General features: G+C 44.2%; 1 protein-coding gene across 2 annotated transcripts in view; it reads right to left on the bottom strand.

The window, feature by feature from the left end:
* The window catches only part of MAP4K5 (mitogen-activated protein kinase kinase kinase kinase 5), a 111,132-nt gene that overhangs the window by 7,213 nt on the left and 83,584 nt on the right, over positions 1-20,335 (bottom strand). For both annotated transcript variants that reach the window (XM_090034339.1, XM_090034338.1), the window contains 11 exons: positions 19,269-19,353; positions 19,096-19,175; positions 14,292-14,352; positions 12,647-12,761; positions 12,432-12,490; positions 9,871-9,974; positions 8,715-8,892; positions 5,775-5,843; positions 4,992-5,084; positions 1,736-1,806; positions 881-936 (listed from right to left, as the gene is read on the bottom strand). In XM_090034339.1, the coding sequence (XP_089890465.1) occupies positions 881-936; positions 1,736-1,806; positions 4,992-5,084; positions 5,775-5,843; positions 8,715-8,892; positions 9,871-9,974; positions 12,432-12,490; positions 12,647-12,761; positions 14,292-14,352; positions 19,096-19,175; positions 19,269-19,353 (971 nt within the window). The remainder of the gene's footprint in view (positions 1-880; positions 937-1,735; positions 1,807-4,991; positions 5,085-5,774; positions 5,844-8,714; positions 8,893-9,870; positions 9,975-12,431; positions 12,491-12,646; positions 12,762-14,291; positions 14,353-19,095; positions 19,176-19,268; positions 19,354-20,335) is intronic.

Consider the following 20,335-nt stretch of genomic DNA (forward strand, 5'->3'; position numbering starts at 1 on the left):
CTCTGCCAAAAACACAAAGCCTCTGGGTCTAAAAGGAAAACCCCAAATTAGAAGGTCCCTTCGGAGCATTTGGGCATGACTGACATTAGCCAGAACCAAACGAGCTAGAAGAGGAGCTGGGGCCAGAACATTGATCTCCTGGCCCCCATGCTTAAATACACTAGCTGCACCACTTCTCTGAGAAGCCAAGAGCCTCAAGTGTACACACTGCATGCACAGACAGAAGTTGGGGCAGCCTCTGCTGATGCATGAAACCTGCATACAGACATCTGCTTGGAGTGTGTGGATTAACTAGATGGTACCAGTTTCCAGCAGGTGTTTCTGCTGAAGAGCAGATGGCTCAGGGACTGAGCATGCCTGTTGGGTGTGAATACCTAAGCTGCTTAGGCTTGTTGCTGTCCTAGTTCAGACTTCAAGTCGCAGAACTGCAGAGAGCGCCTACAAGCCAGTTATCTAGGTTGGACAGTTCACGACTAACTCTCCCCTGACAACCTCACCCCAGCTATCAGGTCCAGGACCCTCCAGAATTGCAGCATACAACCTGGTTAGCCTCTGTCACCTATGGTTTATTCTTCCTCTGCAGAGGCACAGCACACAGAGAGTCGATCTAGTCTACACCAACTGTGTTTGTATTAACAAAAGCCACATCAAGAAAGTCCACCTTCTATCTGGAGCAAAAGGAAGCATACAAAGGACTCATTTTGGTCTCAATTGTGTCACAATTCAGCTCATGGTGGCTCCATGCAGCAATACAGTCCTGTTGTCTCCTCTGATCAAGTGAAGAGGCTGAGAGAATTGCCTTGGATTGGAGCTGAATTTCAATTAATTTTCAGTATGCATATTTAAAATGAATGCAAGCTATCCATTTAAAATAAACTACCTGTCTGATCCCAACAAGCGGAAAACTCGGGTTTCATCTGATATCTCCTGGGTAACCTGCAAAAGAAAAGGATTAGTGACAAAATCCATTGAGTGGTAAAATAAAATTCATTAATCTTATTTAGAAGAGAAAAAAAAAATTACTAGGCAGCATCTTTAAGTGACTCTTGCAAATACAATTTAGTGCAAAATTTAGGTCTGTACAGATATACAGACACTAAGTAAACGTTGGTGGTGACACCTCACAAAACAGGATTAAGTTTAAATTACTTCTGATATTCATAATTAAGAGACCAGGGGATTAGTTGATGGAACTTTAAAGCACTTTACTCAGCTCTTAGAAGACGGACCGACTTTCAGCTGGAGCTGCACCATGCTAAAGGGACTCTGTCAACTTAGTATTTTTTTTTTTTTTTTTATTAAGGCCGCATTCATTTTCATTAGAATTATATTTCCTGATACGGCACATTTTCAATATGTCCCAGGTAAGAGTACAGGATTTCTTGAACACCTGATGACATTTAGAAGCATCTTCTGGGTGGGTTTTACCAAGAAAAAAAGCAGGATGCATATAGGCCCAGCCTCTGGGAACAGTCTCTGAGAACATCTGCCCTGTTGTCTTACTTGTGTCAGCCTGTGGCTGCTGCAGCAGCATGGCCACAGGGAAAAAAAAGAAAAACACCTTCTAGCAGAGCCTGAGAAAAGTCTGCAGTTGAGCTCACAGCAACAATGTCTAAGAACAAACTTTATGGGAGCAGCACCCAAAGGCCCCTTCATGATAATCAGTAGGTGAGCAGGATGAAAATGGGCAAAAGTACAATTAAACTCACCGTGGCAGGAGCTAGTACATACTTACCTCATCTGATTTAAAACTTTTGCCTTGCATGCCATGCTTCCAAAAGGCCAATACGCTGTCCTGAAGGCACACTATGGAGGGGATGCACAAAATTAGACCAAAAGGTTAAAGGAGAGCCTAATCAAATAGTACTGGTGGGCCCCATGGGTATGCTACTGTGCAAAGGGCCCAATTTCAGGCTCTAGAGGTCTGCATCTTTTCAGAGTGGGCTATTAACATTAGGATTAACTGAGATCTACCAGAGCATGGCATGCATTTCGTTTTACAAATAGGAAGTTTAAGTTCCTCAGAGAGACAGAACTTGGTTGAAGCAGGCAAGTTCCAAGGCCCCCTTTGCAGAGAAGGGAACTGGCCTGGAACTACCGACAATTTTCCAGAAAGCAACTGTGTTGCTCAGACAGACATTTTTCTTGTTTGAAAAGATAGAATGAGGCTTTAAGAAAAACCCTCTCCACTTCACCTCTTCAGATCCTAGGTTTGTTTCAGGTTCTGGTTTTGGGGAGGGACTGGATGTATTTAAATCAGCTGGTCCTGATGATCTCCACCCCCGAGTGCTGAGGGAATTAGCCGAGGTCATTGCGGGACCCCCGGCACGGCTGTACGAGCACTCGTGGGGCTCTGGCGTGGTGCCAGAGGACTGGAAGAGGGCCAGCGTGGTTCCCATTTTCAAAAAAGGGAGAAAGGAGGACCTGGGAAACTATAGGCCAGTTAGTCTTACCTCGATCCTGGGGAAGCTTTTTGAGAGAGTTATCCTGGCACACATCCATGAGGGGCCAGCAGGGGAGATTATGCTTAGGGGCAACCAACACGGGTTCATTAGAGGCAGGTCCTGACAGACCAACCTGGTGGTCTTCTATGACCAGGTCATCAAATCCTTAGACACAGGGGTAACAGTGGACATCGTCTTCCTGGACTTGCGGAAGGCCTTCAACACTGTCTCTCACCCCATTCTCATTAAAAAACTAGGAGACTATGGTGTTGACACCTACACAGCCAAATGAGTCGCTAACTGGCTGGAGGGCCGCACCCAGACAGCGGTGGTGGACAGGTCATTTTCGACCAGGAGGGATATGGGCAGTGGGGTCCCCCAGGGCTTGGTCCTCGGGCCTGCATGTTCAACATCTTCGTCAGTGACTTGGACGAGGGGGTAAAAGCACCCTGTTCAAATTCACTGATGACACTAAGATGTGGGTAGAAATGGGCACGCTACAAGGGAGGAATAGGCTGCAATCGGACCTGGACAGGTTACAGGGGTGGGCGGATGAGAACAGGATGGGATTCAACACTGACAAGTGCAAGGTGCTGCACCTGGGGGGGAAGAAGCAGCACCATAACTACAGGCTGGGGAACTCCCTTCTCATCTGTGCAGAGGCAGAAAAGGATCTTGGAGCCATTATTGATGCCAATAACAACATGGGCCGGCAGTGTGGGGACGCGGTCAGGAAGGCCAACCGCACCTTGGCATGCATCCACAGATGCATCTCGAGCAGGTTCAGGGAGGTGATCCTCCCCCTCTATGCGGCACTGGTCAGGCCGCAGCGGGAGTCCTGCATCCAGTTCTGGGTGCCGCGCTTCAAGAGGGATGTGGACAGCATGGAGAGGGTCCAGAGGAGGCCACTCGCATGGTCAGGGGGCAGCAGGGCAGGCCCTACGAGGAGAGGCTAAAAAGCCTCCCTTCCGACCCGACCAACTATGAAACGGAGGCTGAAAAGCCACCAAACACAACATTATGGCTGGCTGGGTGGAATGGACATAGGTTTTGTCACATTTACTTCAAAACAGGAGGACTCAGGGTACTCAAAGTTAGACAGCGAAGACATGAAGCAACTGAACTGGAATGATTTAGTTACCAGCCTCTTCCATACAAAGGAAAAGGAATGCTGCATTTACGGCTGCCACTGGAGGATAGTACATATTTTACACCCTTCCTTTTTCCCTGTCTCTGTTTTCCCCAAATCATTTCCTAGTGCTAGATGATGCTTGCAGCTTGGTATCTGACACATCCTGAGAGCTCAAGCCTATGGCACTCAATTAAGTGCTGACATTTTTTTTGTAACTTATGAAGAACGGCTTGGCCTTCCAAGTACATTATTAACAAATTCCATTTCCCTCTACACTTTAACTCATCTACATTTGTTACTCTCTAATTTCTACCTATGATAAGGCCAGGAAGAGTTCATCCCTACATTATAAACTCTGGGCTTCCCAGAGTCATCCAGTGTGCAATAAACTGTGAAGTCATTTTCTGAAGAGCTATCTTCAAAATGAACTAGACAGTTAGTACAAGATCCAGTTAAGTTATTCAACAGGACAATAACAACACTGCAGGATGTCGGGAAGCAATACATGCTGGATAAGAAAGATACTCCAATGTTTCTTCGCCCAGAGTGGCTCTGCACTTCATTAAACAAGGATTCTATCATACGAGATCTTGCATTATTTGGAGAGATGAACAGATGGCATTTTTCTTTTTAAACCTACTCCAAAAACCTGCTGCTCAAGGAAAGATGCCTGAGGAACCCAGCAGTCCAGGCTGCAAGGAACTGCTGTCTTAAAATCAATGGGTCTTGAATCTGGAATTTATCATAAAAGCTGCATCACTGCTAATTCTAGTTTCAGACAGAAATTTAATTGGAGAATTGAAATTCTTTAACGTATATGAAGCAGCCACTTCTTGAGATAATTTAACATAGCAGAAATACTCTGCTGCACACTGCTCTATAAAGCTATAGAACTTACAAAATAAGTTTCAACAACAAAGCTACCACACTTTATACAAGAGCTAATTATGAATAACATTACCCTCAGTACAAAAAGTACAGGTGATCTAAACTGCTATCTGCAGGGCTTCCTTAAAGTAAAATTTCAGTTTATTAAAACTGATCCAACATAACTGCCAGCAAAATAAAAATCCTTGCATAAAGAAGCCTCTTACTGCTCTGGAAATGAACAGGAATGCCTGAGAGCACCATAAAGGTTTTCAATAAAATGATGATGCATTTCATCAAACACTAGAATTACACTGCAAATAAACACCCAACACTTAGGTGCAGCCTTGAAAACATGTACGTGACCTGTCGGCATCTAGCTCTCTGTCTTATGGATGTCAGTGCAATCAAGGAGCTAAATTTACTATAATAATAATTGCTATACCTACTAGGATGAATTTGCAATGTCCAGCCCACAGACCTACGCTGTTTGATAAAATCCTCTCCAGTCAAGTCTAAGTTCTCGAACAACTGAGGTGTTCACTTACCCACAGATTCAATGCAGAAATCAAAACTTAGCTCAGAGGCCAGCTTCTTGCTTGACTTCAGCTTCCCTTGTAAATTCACAATTTTCACGAATTCTCAAGAAAAGTACAAAATCAAATGTCAAACCCATTGCTGCAACAGATCATAGACACCTTTAAATATAATATGACATTATATTATAATATCCTTGTCTGGCCTTTTGTAGTTTGTATAAAACAAGCCAAAAAACATCTTTCTATTAAATATTACGTACAGCCCTATGCCTGGAACTTTGTTAATGATTAACTTAGAGAATTACACACAACAGGGTTGCTCAAGGCAAGAAACCCTAATCCAATGCAATGTGCATGCTGAGAATTTAAAGATACAAAAATTATCACTAGCTTCCTACTGCAATATTAACTTTTCATGTGCCATTCAGTACACATGAGCTTTTGTATTACTGTGTGTTGCACTGCTGATTTTATTTCTTACTGTATATATGTGGAATGTGTGCATGTATCTCAAATCTCATCTGTAATTCTACATTAATTTAAATTTTGAGGGACTACAAAGAGAAAGGAAAACGTGTTTTCAGAGGCACCAACTGAAAAGAATGGGGGCTGGAATGGAACGGCCACTGTATCAACTTTATCTAAAAAGCACTGGTATTGCAATGGTGTTGTATAAAACAGTACTAAAAAGTTAAAATAAGCTTATGGTAGATAGGCAAGTAACTATACTTTCTACCTAAGCAGGCTTCTCACACAGCTCACTAAGCTGTCCACCAGGTATAGATTACTTACCGTCCAAGCAGACTAGAACTGTGTCTCTTTCCAGCTGTGTGACATGAATGGCATCCAACTGTTGATTGCCTGGTTAAAGGGAAACAAAACAGTTTATATCCTTTTTAAAAAAAACTGAATTCAGCTCCCCAAGCCTTAGCACTTGCTCTTTACCTTTGTAACCTTCCAGGCACCCTTTAAAATGTAAAGGATTTATGTTCTTTTACTTTATTGCATTTTACATTTTCTAATTGCTAAGTGATCCCTCTCCTTTATGGGAGCAGGGCATGACTCAGGATCAAACCCAGCATCCCAAAAACAGATATTGTAACAACAGCTTTATTACAGCACTATACGTTAGGGCTGTGTGAAACAGGGCCGTTCCGTTTTGATGGAACAGTGTTTCGTTTCGAAAGCACCGTTCCATTTTGTTCCATCAAAACAGTTTTGCTGTTTCGACGCTATTTCAACATTTCACCCATAGGCTACAACAGGGAAGGAAGCATGAAACAGCCTAACTGTCATTTCTGGCCCGATTCCGATGAAACTTGCAGGGATGGTAGCCCCTTCTGAGGGCATGAAGCCTGACAAGTTTCAAGGAGATGGGTGCAGGGTTTTCTAGGAAACTGCACCTCAAGCTACTGACAAGCAGGAGCCGGGGACCTGGAGCAGCGTCCTATGATCCAGCAGGCAGACTGGGGGCCTGTTTGCACCCCCAGGAGGGCTGCAGAGGCTCTGCTGGACTCCTCCCGGGGGTGAGGGCCCTCAATCTGCCTGCTGGATGAAAGGAGACTGCTCCTGCCACCTGGGACCTAGCACTAAGGAATGGAGCCTAGCTGGTGGAAGCGCCTTCTGCCACTGGGCTCAGTTCCCAGCAGTTTGCAGTGCTGGGAAACTCAGCCCGGCCGGGAGAGGCACTTACCCCAGCTGGGCTCCATTCCCAGCGCTAGGAAACTCAGCCCAGCCGGGAGAGGCACTTACCCCAGCTGGGCTCCATTCCCAGCGCTAGGAAACTCAGCCTGGCCGGGAGAGGCACTTACCCCAGCTGGGCTCCATTCCCAGCACTAGGAAACTCAGCCTGGCCGAGAGAGATGCCTTCTCCCCACCAACCTCAGTTCCCAGCAGCTCGCAGCCCTGGGGAACTGAGCCCAGCGGGGAGAAGCACCTCCCCCACACCTGGCTCAGCTCCCAGCCCTGTGAAACTCAGCCCGGTGGCGGGAGGTGGAGAGCAGCGCCAGCTCTGCCCGCCTTCTGCCACCAGGCTGAGCTCCATGGGGCTGGCGGAGCTGATCGGAGCACAGCCCAGCAGTGGGAGGCAGGCAGAGCTGGCTACGCTCTGATCGGCTCCACCAGCCCCATGGAGCACAGCTCGGCGGTGGGAGGCAGGGAGATCCAGGGCTGCGCTCCCTGCTGGGCTGAGCCACATGGGGCTGTGGAGCTGCTTGGAGAGCAGCCCTGGTTCTCCCCCGCCTCCCACCACCTGGCTGCTGCTTTGAAAGTCGAAATGTTTCGACTGGCCTTGTTTTGTTTTAAGGCTGTTTCGAAGCCCTTTGCTTCATTTCAGTTGCTTCAAACGAAACAGCCGGTGAAGCTTCGCACAGCCCTACTATACATATTGTTGCAACAGCCAAGTAAGAGCTCATCCAACAGCTTTGTTCATAAGGAGGAACAACAAAGAACAGAGAGAATCGGCACGTAATCCTCCCCTCTTAACACAACTCTTTCCTTTGCTCGAACCCCTGTCTAGCAATGATGCTGCAGAGCAGCAGTTCTCAACTGCGTTAAACTCAAGGGACCCACTGCAAAATGCCAGCTCTTAGTTTCCATTCATTTTTGACAACAGAAAAACAACAGAGCAAATCTGTTGTAAAGAACTCAGGAAGATCACAGCATGGCAGAATGGTTTTGACACTCTGGATCCCTATTTGAAGCCTCTGAGTTTATTTTGTGAATCCTAACAGTGCTGACATCATGTGGCACACTTAAAGAATCTCAAGGCACCTCAGGGTGGTTGATAATCACTGCTCAAGAGGGTGTAGGGTGTCCAATGCAAGACTAAAAGGTTTAAATGATTAATATGCAAGCTTGCGTAAGAGAACAGCTAGAAAAGAAGAAATCTTTGTGGAAAGAATAAGACTAGTGGTGAAAAATGTCTGCAAGTGATCTAATAACTTTGAAGAGAGGGGCAAGTTTTCTTGTGTGTTAATATCCCTGCAAGGTGATAACTGTCCATTGGAGGTGCGAGAAGAGACAAGAAGCATGCACTTGACTGAAGTTGTCCAGAGGGGAAGCAGCACACTGACATAACCCTGATAAGGGGAACGCTCTCTGTAGCCACACACAGGAGAAGGATCTAGATGAGTAGCTCACAACCTGCCTTTAAAATCTACCATTTAATACATGGCATTTATAAAATGAAATTTCTTAGAAGAGGAAAATTAAATCAGAGCTCAAAAATCACCTTAAATGGTCTGAAGGACATCTGGTTAAGGAGAGGAAATAAAGTCAGTGGAAACAGAGGCAGGTTTCTGGGGCAGTCAGTTGATGGCCAGCTACGTGACAGTGGGGGGCGTCTACATGAGACATCTTACTGCAGAGTAGACTATTCTACTGCGCATTAGTGCATCATGGCAAAACTGTACTAACGCGCAGTAGAATTAGTTTGCCTCTGCTACTGCACGTGAGTACAGCTACTGCGCCTTTATCTAGTACCTCATATTAAAAGCTACTAAATTTAAATTTAGTACCAAAGGCACAGTAATGGATGTGTAAATGCACCCAGTGCTGCTCAGATGACCAGGGCAGAGTGAAAAGATGCAATCCAGGTTCACATGCTATCATGAGGCCTGTTGCAATATATGCATGCGTGGTCTTGACTGTTAAATAAAGGAATACAACTACTGGAAAAAATGCTGGTTTGATGAGGGCAAAATATTTGTGCATTAGACAGAAAAACCTTACCTGCACCGATTTCTGTAAACCATGAAGAAGCGGAGTTCAAGTTGATTGTCTCAAATTGAACTACTTGATTTGGCTCTGTACCCTTGCTGATAGCTACACAGACCATAGGGTATTCCTGCTCTGGTATCACTAGCATTTCAAACACATTCAAAGGGCTTGGCAAAGGAAAATCAAAGTGCTGAAAAAAATTACAACAAGTTTAGACATTCCTTCTATCTAGGCATGTAGCGGCCCCAAAACTTCACAAGCACAGAGTATGCGAGGTACCAAAGAGCTATTCTCCTTTCAAGCTCCCCTGCAACTCCTAAGAGTTATTTATACACAAGCCATAACACATGCCCCAGAGAATGTAATATTACTCAGGGTTTGTACTCTTCCTCCTCAGAATCTGCTACTGCCAGTACTGGGCTTGATCCAACACTTTACTGGTTACTTTATATATTTTGGCTAATACAAGCTTGCCAAGCCAGATTTTCGAGTACTCAGCACTCACAAACAGGACTAAAAGGCCCCTGGAACACATTATATCTATGGCATAATTGACATGCTAATCACACCATAAATAGTAACAGCGCCACATGCTAAGCTGATTTAGGTGCCAGAAAGTGGCAAACCCGCACATCAGGAGGCCTAAAAGCTGCATGTGCAGCTGGGCTGCCGACATTGTTTTTAAAGGTGCCAGCATGAAATGTTTTAGACCTTTTAGTCATAGGGACCTTTAAAACCTGCACTCCCTGGGACCCCAAGATCAGGGAGAGATTCCCCAATCCTGGGGTCCCCAGCATGAAAGCCCATGGGTTTGCAGCTGCCAGGCAAGGAGAGTTGACTGACTTTCCCGGTTGCCATTTGCCAACCCATGCCCCAGGTTTTCTGCTGTGGCAGTTGTGCAATTGGGATCTGATCCCCGACCCTAACAATCGTGCCTCCTGCCATACACCTGTGGTATGGCAGGAGGAGCAATTGTTGGGATTGGGGATCACATCCCACTGCACCATTACATGAATGTCTGCCAGCACCCGAAGGGACCCACTCTGCCATCATCGCATCTAAAACGGCTACCAGAACATTCCTTTAATTTACAAAAATAATGCAATGAGTTACACTGCACGGTAAGAACAGACAGCCAGAACTGAAAGGCCTAAATAATAAAACTCACCTTTATTAACATGAACTTCTGCATTGGCTCATACCACTGAAGTAAAACAATTCCAGACTGCAATGCCCCACACAGGTATTTGTGTCCTGTATATGGATTTCTTACTATTTAAGAAAAAAAGATTACATGCATACATTTAACCTAGTGCATCTGGAACTATTTAATTCATTAATTCAAAAGGATGTGGAGAAGCTTGAGAGAGTCCAGAGGAGAGCCACGTGTATGATCAGCAGGCAAGAGAACAGGCCTAATGAAGACAGGCTGAGAGCCATGAGAAGCGCAGGCTCAGGGGTGACTTGGTGGCTGCCTATAAGTATATAAGGGGTATGCATCAGGATCTGGGGGAATGCTTGTTCACCTGGGCACCCCAGGTCCAGTGGTCACAAACTCCTCCAAGACCGTTTTAGGCTGGACACACAGAAAAACTTCTTTACTGTCTGAGCCGCCAAGGCCTGGAACAGACTCCCCGAGAGATGATGCAAGCACCTACTCTGGACTCTTTTAAGAAGTGTCTGGATGCTTATCTTGCTGGGATCCAATGACCCCAGCTGACTTCCTGTCCCTGGGGCGGGGGCTGGGCTCGATCTTCCAAGGTCTCTTCCAGCCCTAGCATCTATGAAGCCCATCATATTTCAAGTAAAACTGAAGACTGTCGTTTTTGTTTTTTGGGGTTTGTTTGGTTTTTTGGTTTTGTTTTTTTAATATAAATAAGGCAACTTTTAAAATACTAACCATTTCGACCTTGGGTTTATTACTTTGGTGATGTAACAAAAGATTTGCTATGATTAGCACTATGTTAACTTCCAAATGAATTGGGGACAAATTCTCACTGAATTCTCTATATTTTCTTACACGTTAACACAACCTAATCTGTGAACTAACTCACAGAATATTAACAAAAGTTAACTGCATATGAATAATAACAAATATTATTTCAAGAGATGGAAGAGAATGAGTGGTCTGAAACAGAAGGAAGGCAACAATATCAGCCAGCAATCTAAAGCAGATAATTTCCATCTCTTCCAAAATTTCTTTATGTTTCCAACATTATTAGTATTGTTTTTTGTAACAACAGCCCCTATAGGCCTTTGTATTAGGCAGCGTACACAATAAGAGCTAGTCTTTCTTTGCCTTGTTAGTCGATGAAGAATCCTGCCACTATTTAAGTCAACATGATCTTGAGCCAATCTTTAGATTAGGGCTCGCTAATCAGAGTGCATTTCCCGATGTTCAGCAAACCCTGTTACCATGCTGACATAAGAACCAGCTTCAGGCTTTTCTTTGATCACACTTAGTTCCATTTTCCAGGACAGGACAAAGAGCAAGTGGCATAGCTGCAGCACCTTAATACTGCTGCTGATTAGAGTCTCATCTCCTCTCCAACTGATGTTAATTTTCCTTGACAATGCTAATGAAGCCTGAGACTACGTGTGAATTTTAGAGCACTCCCAATTATGGCTCCTAACCTGCAAACTTTGCTCTTAAAAGGTAAAATTTCCAGAAAGAGGCACTGAAGGGTACAGGTAAGAGCAACTCTGAAACTGCCATGGACAGGGTTCAAATTTTCAATAAATAGCTGTCTTTCCTTGCCACCAGGCTACCTGCAAACACTAATTTGTAACAGCATAGTCCCACTCCCAACATACAAATGTCCTCTCTAGCTTGTTCATTTGGCTCAAAAGCTACCCCCTAAACCAAATGTCAGTGATTTTTAACATGTTAGTTCATGTTAGTTCCATGAGCTGAGATCAAGCCAGCATCAGTGATGTCTGTTTGGGGAGGAACAGAACCATTACTTGAATTTCTCAAGCAGGCAACAAATGTTCAGAATTATAAAACTATAGAACAATCTTGAGCTCCACTGACTTTCAGTGAGATTTTGTAGCGCAAATCCCTTTTGATTTTTAACCATTTGAACACACTGCTGCATACATTTACAGTTAATAACTGGTGCTTAAGAACAATTGTGCTGTATATTAATTTGCTATCTTATTTCTAAACTTACAATACATATTACTTTTTATATAATTCAAGTCTGGTTGGTCTTGTAACATCCTGTGCAAAGAGTTCTTCATCATTTTATCACAAGGTTACAGAAGCTCAAAGTGAGATTAATCACCGAGTAGGACTCCAGATGCAATAGGCCATAACAATATCCCATATGTTCTTTCATGGCTCACTCATCCTTTTGCCTCCTTACTGAGGATTAATGAAAACTTTCACTCAGTGGTGGTGATTATTAATGAACACAATTTTCACTTAGAACTTGATTGGAAGAAACCGAATATTTTAAATCTAGACCTCAGAACATCCTACAACAGGTATTGACTGGGCACGAGTGACTCCAGCCAAAATAAAACTGGTGAGGAGAGCAAAAACAATGGTAAAGCTCCCATTGACTTCACTGGGATTGGGATTCCCCCCCCATGGAAAAAAAAAAAACAACTCTAAAATTCATTATCAGGCTCCTGAACCGTTCAGCAAAAATAAATCTGAATGCAAAATACTTTCCTTCTAGTAATAAAAGCTCTAGGGAAACAGCTAAACTGATGTTCACTCACCTATACAACATTTGTGACATCCTTTTGTATCGGGAATCTTTGTTGTTAAGGCAAACTTCCTGAAATAACATTTATAAAAATTTATAAACATAAATAGGACTTTCTGAATCTCATGTATTACCGATTCATATGGCTATATAGTAACAACATAAATGATATAGTCTTTTAGAAATTATATTCTTTATTTAACTTCTCTAGAAGATGAAGAATCGTACCTTGGTAATATTTTGTCTGGAAACCTATGTGTTTGAATATGAGCAGCTAATCCTGTTTTTTTGGCTTGTTCAAACAAAGCTATTAAGTTATGGGAGTAAAGCTGAAACGTTTTGCCTGTAAAACAAAAAAGCATGATCATTCCCATATGCTAAATAAAGGTAATTTCTAGCAAAAACATGGAATGATAATTACCTTCTAAAATGGAGTCCACAATAACGTTGAAGAAGCCAATCCAAAATGTAAAGAGAAATAAAACATGATTTAAATGATAATGCCTATGGTGGTAATATGACATTCAACTTTTAATGTTCATATTTAATAAGAGAGACAAGGATTGTTGTGAGTGATATCTTTTGTTAGAACAACTGCATGCCTGGAACAGACTGTTTGGTACTGCCTTCAAAAGCTTGTCAAGTCTTTTGCATCCTGGTAGTCAATCCAATAAAACATATCAACCACAACAATCCCTGCCTCTTGCACAACTGCTAGACCAACATGGCTACATCACTCCAATAATATCATATTTGATAAGAACCTTTAAGACAATATGAAAATTAGTTTCACCCATTTAATTTTAGATCGTTCTCCAACAGTATGACCAAGCACCAATTTAATCATAACAGGTCACCAGGCTCTAATATTATAAATATTAAGTATAATTAAAATGCTGTCTATTGATGTACGAGCAGGTAACTAATGACCTGTATATAATGCAAAAGCTGAAACAGTGTTTATGGCCTAAATAAATCTTCACTGGTGCCTGGTAGCATTAGCATTAATTGATATGCCACCAGCCTTCTAGAAGCTCATAATGGATGATGTCCAGATCCATAATATCAACATGAGTTGGACTATACAGGAAATTGTATGCTTATAGGCCTGGTGTGGCAGCGAGTCTGCACTTGCAATTAAGACTGACCATTTGCATATAGAAGTCTACTTAAATAGGCCCACAGAGAAAACCCCACATTTAAAAAGGATGCATCTGATGGGTTATTAATAATATTACACCCACACATAGAATTCACCTTTAACTTATCACTCTTTTCTGTCCTAAATGAAACTCTCTGGACTCATCCAGATGTATACTAAGAATCACTAGAAGGCCCACAACCAGTGAACACGATACCAAACTGTAGTGCACGATGGGAGTGATTTGACACAGCAGCCAAGATCTGAGACACCATTCTTTCCTCCATCAAGTTCAGTGTTTGCTTAATTTTGTTAGGATAAGTATACTAACTCGGCCTTGGTGTCTTGGTGACCTAGAACAGATGTTCAAGATGTTTTGCCACCGAAAATGGGCCTCTGACACTGCTCAGAATAGAGAGTTTGCATTCTGTGGTTAAATGATCAGGCTTCTAAGCTTTTCAAGCAAAAAATGGTAGGAGACTATAGACATATTTAATTGAGTGCTACGCTTTTGGTCTGTTATTCTATACAGAGCACTTCCAAAACACAGAGTCAAATACAACTTTACATGAAAACAGAAAACAAAAAAGGAAACAGAGGGCATAATTATTTTGTTCTAATGTTGCTCATCTAAATTGTGCATTTGGAAAAAACACATCGTCACGAATGACTGCTTTTTATATTCTCATATTATATAGCAAGTTTTACTGCTTTTCTATTAACTATACGTACCTGACAATGACATTAAGGTATTATTGATAACATACAGCCAGGTACACTTCCGGGGGAATAACTAAAAGAAAGATATTTCCATGAAGTGAACAGAAATAGTCACGAGTTAATTATGCAGGTCCTCCCCTGCATGCATTACCCAGGTTTAGGAAGAGATTCCACTTCCCAGCTTACTCGGCATCAGAGAGACTAATCCCAGGACAGACTAAAATATAGGTGTTTCAGGGCATAGCTTGTTCCAGAAGGACAAGAAAAGAAAAAAGGGAGGTGATGTAATACACATAAAAAATGTATATGCTTGTAGTAAAGTTCAGAAGAGAGTGAGAAGCAGACCTGTTGAATGCTACCACAGTAATGCCAACTCTCATGAAAAAAATCATGAGACTCCTGATTTCCAAATCAAATTAACTCCAACTCATGATCTCCTGATAGAGAGATCAAATCTTGGGATTTTTTTCTTCTGGTGCATGTACAGTGCCAAGCTGGTAAGCCTGTGGAGGAGAAGGGCCGGGGGGTGTGGCACAGGGCCCCCACAGTGAGAGGAAGTGGTGCACGGGCTGGGGTGAATGGAGCCCTGGGGCCAGGGAAGGCATGGGGGGCACATGCCCCCCAGATCTGTGCATGGAGCAGAGGTGGGCTGCCCACCGTGGGCTCTGCACCCTGCTGCCTTTGGCCTGGGAACTGCATGCGCGCGCGCGCACACACACACACACACACTTCAAAAATAGCATCTCCCAATTTACATTCCAAATTTCTTGATTTTTAAGTTTGTCGCATGATTTTTGACACGGTGGGGTTGGCAAAACTGCTACCAGGTAAAACCAAAAGGGTGAAAGAACCAGGGCGATGCTATGATAAAGGTCTAGTATAGATTCCTGGTCCAGAGAAGTAAGTAAAGCTATTTTTCTTCAGCAATTACCAGAAGCATTTGAAGGTCAAGACCTGGTGGTAATGCTGAACTTTAAGTCCCTAGCTAACTGCTGGAAAAGCAATAGGGCAGGTTACAGTCCATAAAGTTGTTGGCATGCGTCAACAGTAACTTTTCTTTTTCAGCGGCAGAACGAAGCTAGCTGGAATGCACTGCTTAGACTCGATTTTAACAGGAGGAACAGGCTGAGGAGCCGAATATGGAGAACAAGTTGGGTGAAAATGACCACAAAAACAATAGCGCTCATGATTCCAAGGGAAGGAAAGATCAAAAACAGCAAGATAAAGACAATGGAGTAAAAAAAAAGCAGACTAGCAACACTCAGGGAACAGGCAGGTGAAGTCCCAGGAGAGGGAATTCAGCACTGGAGTGTGGGCCGTTTTTCCAAGAGGCAGTAATAAAGGCACGACAGTAAACTGTCCCAGAGCAGAGGACAGATAGCAAGGATAGCAAAAGATCAATAGAACTGAAATCAGCAGCTCTGTCAGGACCTAAACATTATGGAGGAATTTTACAAAAAGTGGAAACAAAGACGTATTGCTAATGACGAGTATAACAGAACAACATAAGCAGCTAGGGACAGATGAGAAAAGCTCAGATAAAATACGAGTTAAAATGAGTAAGGGACATTAAAGAAAATGAAACACTGCATAAATAAGATGCAGGAAAGTATAGATCCCTTACTTAACAAGGGATAAAAAGGCTGTAGTGTAGCCATTTTTTTTCTTTTGCTTATCTTCATTAAAAGGTCAGTTGTGACCAGATGCTTGAACAAATTAATTTAAAGGACAGTTTAGACCAGGCTAGACTAGAGAAAGAGCGGGTTAAAGAATACTTAGACATGTCAGATGTAGTCAAGCCAGCAGGCCCTGATCAAAAAAAAATTACTTGAGAGTATTTAAAGGGCAAGTAATCTTTGAACCATTGGAGATTATCTCCGAGAATTCACGGAGGAGGGGAAAGTCCCACCAGACTGGAGAAGGCAAAAGCAGTACCTACCTTTAAAACAGAGAAAAAGGAGGAGCTAGAAGATGACATCAGCCACAGCTGTTGATTCTCATAAGATTATTGGCACAAACTTCCAATAATAATGTGTAAGTAGGAGTCTGGCTAACTCGAGGAGGTGGCCGGCCGATTTCACAGCCTGATCCTGGCGGACCCCCGCATGCCTCTGGCAGAGGGGCCCTGGTGGACCCACCCCTTGCTGCTGATTGGTTGTGAGGGCTGTCCATCATGAAGCTTCACCCCCTCATTGCAATGGGTGGGAAGGGGTGGGGCAACATAACAGATATCCCTCTCAGCCAATCATTGGCGAGAGGTGGAGGTGGGGGGGTGGCAGCAGCCATCTTGGGCTACCCTGGGTGAGCGCAGCTCCCGCTTCCCCCGGGCCAGTTGTGCAGCCGGGCCGCAGCACTGTGAGGACTGTTGGCTACCCAAAGGGGAGTATTTTACTTTCAGTACGCTGGGTTTGGAGGGGGGGATTTTGCAGAAACTGACCGCTTTTGTGGACAATGATAGATTTCATAATTTCTGCAAAATCCACAAAATCACGATTTCGGTAGGTCCCTATGTAAAAGCACCTAGAAGATAATAATAATAGAAAATGATGGTTGGAAGGGACCTCAGGAGGTCACCAAGTCCAACCCCTCACTCAAAGCAGGACCAGCCCCAACTAGATCATCCCAGGCAAAAAAACCAGAACTGGACCCAGGATTCCAGATGTGGCCTCACCAGTGCCAAACAGAGAGGAACAATCACCTTCCCTCGATCTGCTGGCAACGCTCCTACCAAAGCAGCCCAGTATGCCGTTAGCCTTCTTGGCAACCAAGACATCCTGTTGGCTCACATTCAACTTATTGTCCACTGTAACTCCCAGGTCCTTTTCTGCAAAGCTGCTGCTTAACCAGTTGGTCCCCAGCCTGTACCAGCGTGTGGGATTCTTCTGTCCTAAGCACAGGACTTTGCATTTGTCCTTACTGAACTTCATGAGATTTCTTTTTGTCCAATCCTCCAATTTATTTTGGTCTCTGAAACTTACCCCTACCCCTCTGGCATATCTACTATTATGTTCAATATTTTCATCAGTCACCTGGAAGATGGGATGGAGTGCACCCTCAGCAGTTTTTCAAATGAGTAGTAGAATGCTGGAGGGTGGGGTCAGGATTCAGAGTGACCTTGACAAACTGAAGGATTGGACCAAAAGGAATCTCATGAAGCTCAACAAGGACAAGTGCAAAATCCTGTGCTTAGGACAGAACAACCCCATGCACCAGTGCAGCCTGAGGGTGACTGGCTGGGCAGCAGCTCTGCAGAGAAGGACCTGGGGGTGACAGGGGACAATACGCTGAATATCAGCCAACAGCGTGCCCTTGGTGCCAACAAGGCTAACAGCATCCTGGGCTGCATTCGTAGGAGCGCTGCCAGCAGATCAAGGGAAGCGATTCTTCCCCTTTATTCAGCTCTGGTGAGGCCACATCTGGAGTCCTGTGTCCAGTTGTGGGCCCCCCACTACAAAAGGGATGTGGACAAAGTGGAGGGACTCTAGCAGAGGGCAATGGAAATGGTTCGGGGGCTGGGGCACATGAATTGTGAGGAGAGGCTGAGGGAACTGTGCTGATTTAGGCTGTAGAAGAAAAGGCTGAGGGGATTTAATAGCAGCCTTCAACTATCTGAAGAAGGGTTCAAAAGCGGATGGAGCTGGACTGTTCTCAGTGGGGGCAGGTGACAGAACAAGGAGCAATGGACTCAAGTTAAACCTCCCTTGCTGCAGGTCAAATATTAGGAAAAACTCTCTCGCTAGGAGGATAGTAAAACACTAAAACAGTGTCTCTAGAGAGACTGAAGACTCTACCCTTGGAGGTGTTTAAGACCTGGCTAGACAAAGCCTTGTCTGGGACGATGTAGTTGGAACTGGTCCTGCTTTGAGCAGAGGGGTGGACTAGAGGTGACCTCCTTCATTTTCAATGATACTACTCCTCTCAGCTTGGTGTCATCTGCAAAAAAAAATTCTAACAGGTGTCAACCTTTTGGAAATTTTGAATAGACATGAAGACCCTTTTGAATTGTAAATGTGGATGTTCACATACTTTTGATTGATCACAGGCATCTTTTGCAGACTCCTTAGATAGAGTCTGTGGAGCACAAGTTGAGAACCACTCCTTCAGACCAACACTACTTTGTTACACTCTGCCCACTCTGCTGAAGCAAAAGCAGCAAAGCATATAAATTCCTTACACTAAAACTAACAAAAATGGTTTCTTTCACATAATTTCACTAGATAACTTCAGACTGGTTTAATTTGGGGCCCATACTTTTAGGTTCATCCATCAGGCCCAGAGATAGGATGAAGCAACACAGAAAAGCAGAATGAAAGATTAACATCTTCATTTCTAGAGTGAGCAGTGGGTACTTAGTGGTACCGAGGGCTGAGATAAAGCAGGGCCTCAAAAGGAGGTGTGGATTTAAAAAGTGAGAAGATGCCCAAGGAAAGCAAGAGAAACAAGGAGAGGGGGAGAGAACAAGGGATCATGGGTTGTAGCCAGCTAATATCTATTTACTTGCTGCAGTTTTGCTAGCTAACTGAGCTGCAACTGCACGTAGGTCATGCACAGTGGAGGGGCAGTGGCACCATCTAGCGGAAGGAAGATGGAGAAAGAAGAGAAAGAAAGGATGGAGAGCTCCAGGCAACACTTTAAGCTGAGTGCAACACCCTCAGTGTTACTTGTGCCTTGTGGCAAAGTGGCAAATTTGTCCTGCAAGGGGGGGGGGGGGTGTCAATCACAGCTTGCGCTACAAAGCACAGCACCCCTACCAACATGTTCAAATACAAGGATTTGCCATCGTGTCACTTTGCCTGCACAATAAATCGATGCCCACCTGCTCCATTGTTGCTTCATGAAGTTCGTTCAGATTCAATGTATAAATACCTTCTTCGGTTCCAAAAATAATGTATTGATCTATAAAAATTGAAAACACCTGGTTTAATCCAAAAGTGGAACACTGGTTTTAGAGCAGATAAATTTAAAATACAAAGGGGAAAGCATCCCTACCTTTTGTATCTGGATGTATCCATGATGTTGCACAGTTAATCTTCAGAGGGCAGCCATCAAATACTTTTGAAAAACATGCTCCCATCTAAAAGACACCAAAACTTGAGGCTGAAACAAGTCTGCAACATACAACATCTGTCTTTATCAGAATTGAGCAGGCAGTTAAGACAGTTATACACTAGGGGTGTGTGAAGCGGTTCCTATTCAGTTCAGATTTGGCCTAAATCAGGAACAGTGATTTGATTCGTTGATTCAGATCACTGCCCCTGATTTGATTTGGCTGAATCCGAATCTGAAGATTTTCAAGAGGAGAGTGGATAAGCACCTGGCTGGGGTCTTATGACCCCTCCCACCCCCAGTGCTCCTTCCTGCCCATGGCAGGGGGTCGCACTAAATGATCTGTCTAGGTCCCTTCTGACCCACTGAGTCTACGATTCTATACCGAATTGGAGAATCAGCAATTCAGACACAGACGCAGCTTTAAATATTTTTCTGCTTATCTTGAGGTAGCAGGTGCAGCTTGTGAATGCTGTGATGCTGGGGCACATGGAGCATCCTACAGGAGTGGGGGGGCCCCTCCATGTGCTCGGCGACAAACCCAGAAGTGGAGAATATCTGGTCCACTTCTGGGTCTGCAGGGGAGTGCGCTGGGGGGCCCTGCCACAGGGGAACCCTGGGTATCTCCCCATACCCAGGAGGCACCAGTTCCTGAGCTGGGAGGGTACAGGGGGCTCCCCAGCGAACCCAGAAGTGCTTCTGGTCCACTTTTGGATCTGATGTCGAATGTGCCAGGGAGCCCCCCCCGAACTCCTGTGGGACGCTCCATGTGCCCCAGCATCGCAACATTCACAAGCCCCTGCTACTTAGAAGTAGGTAGAAAAAACACGTAAAATTGTCTCTGTCTGAATCTCCAAATCTTTCTGAATCAATTCAGAGGATTCCGATTCCATTCAGGGAGATTAAAGGGTTCTCCGATTTGATCCGGAGATCTGGCCACTGAATCGGGGCGAATCTCCACCTAACTGAAATCAGGAACCAAAGTTCTGCGCAGCCCTATTGCACAAATT

This window comes from Crocodylus siamensis, chromosome 2, assembly GCF_052110815.1.
Source record: "Crocodylus siamensis isolate JL-2025a chromosome 2, ASM5211081v1, whole genome shotgun sequence".
Taxonomy (NCBI): domain Eukaryota; kingdom Metazoa; phylum Chordata; order Crocodylia; family Crocodylidae; genus Crocodylus; species Crocodylus siamensis.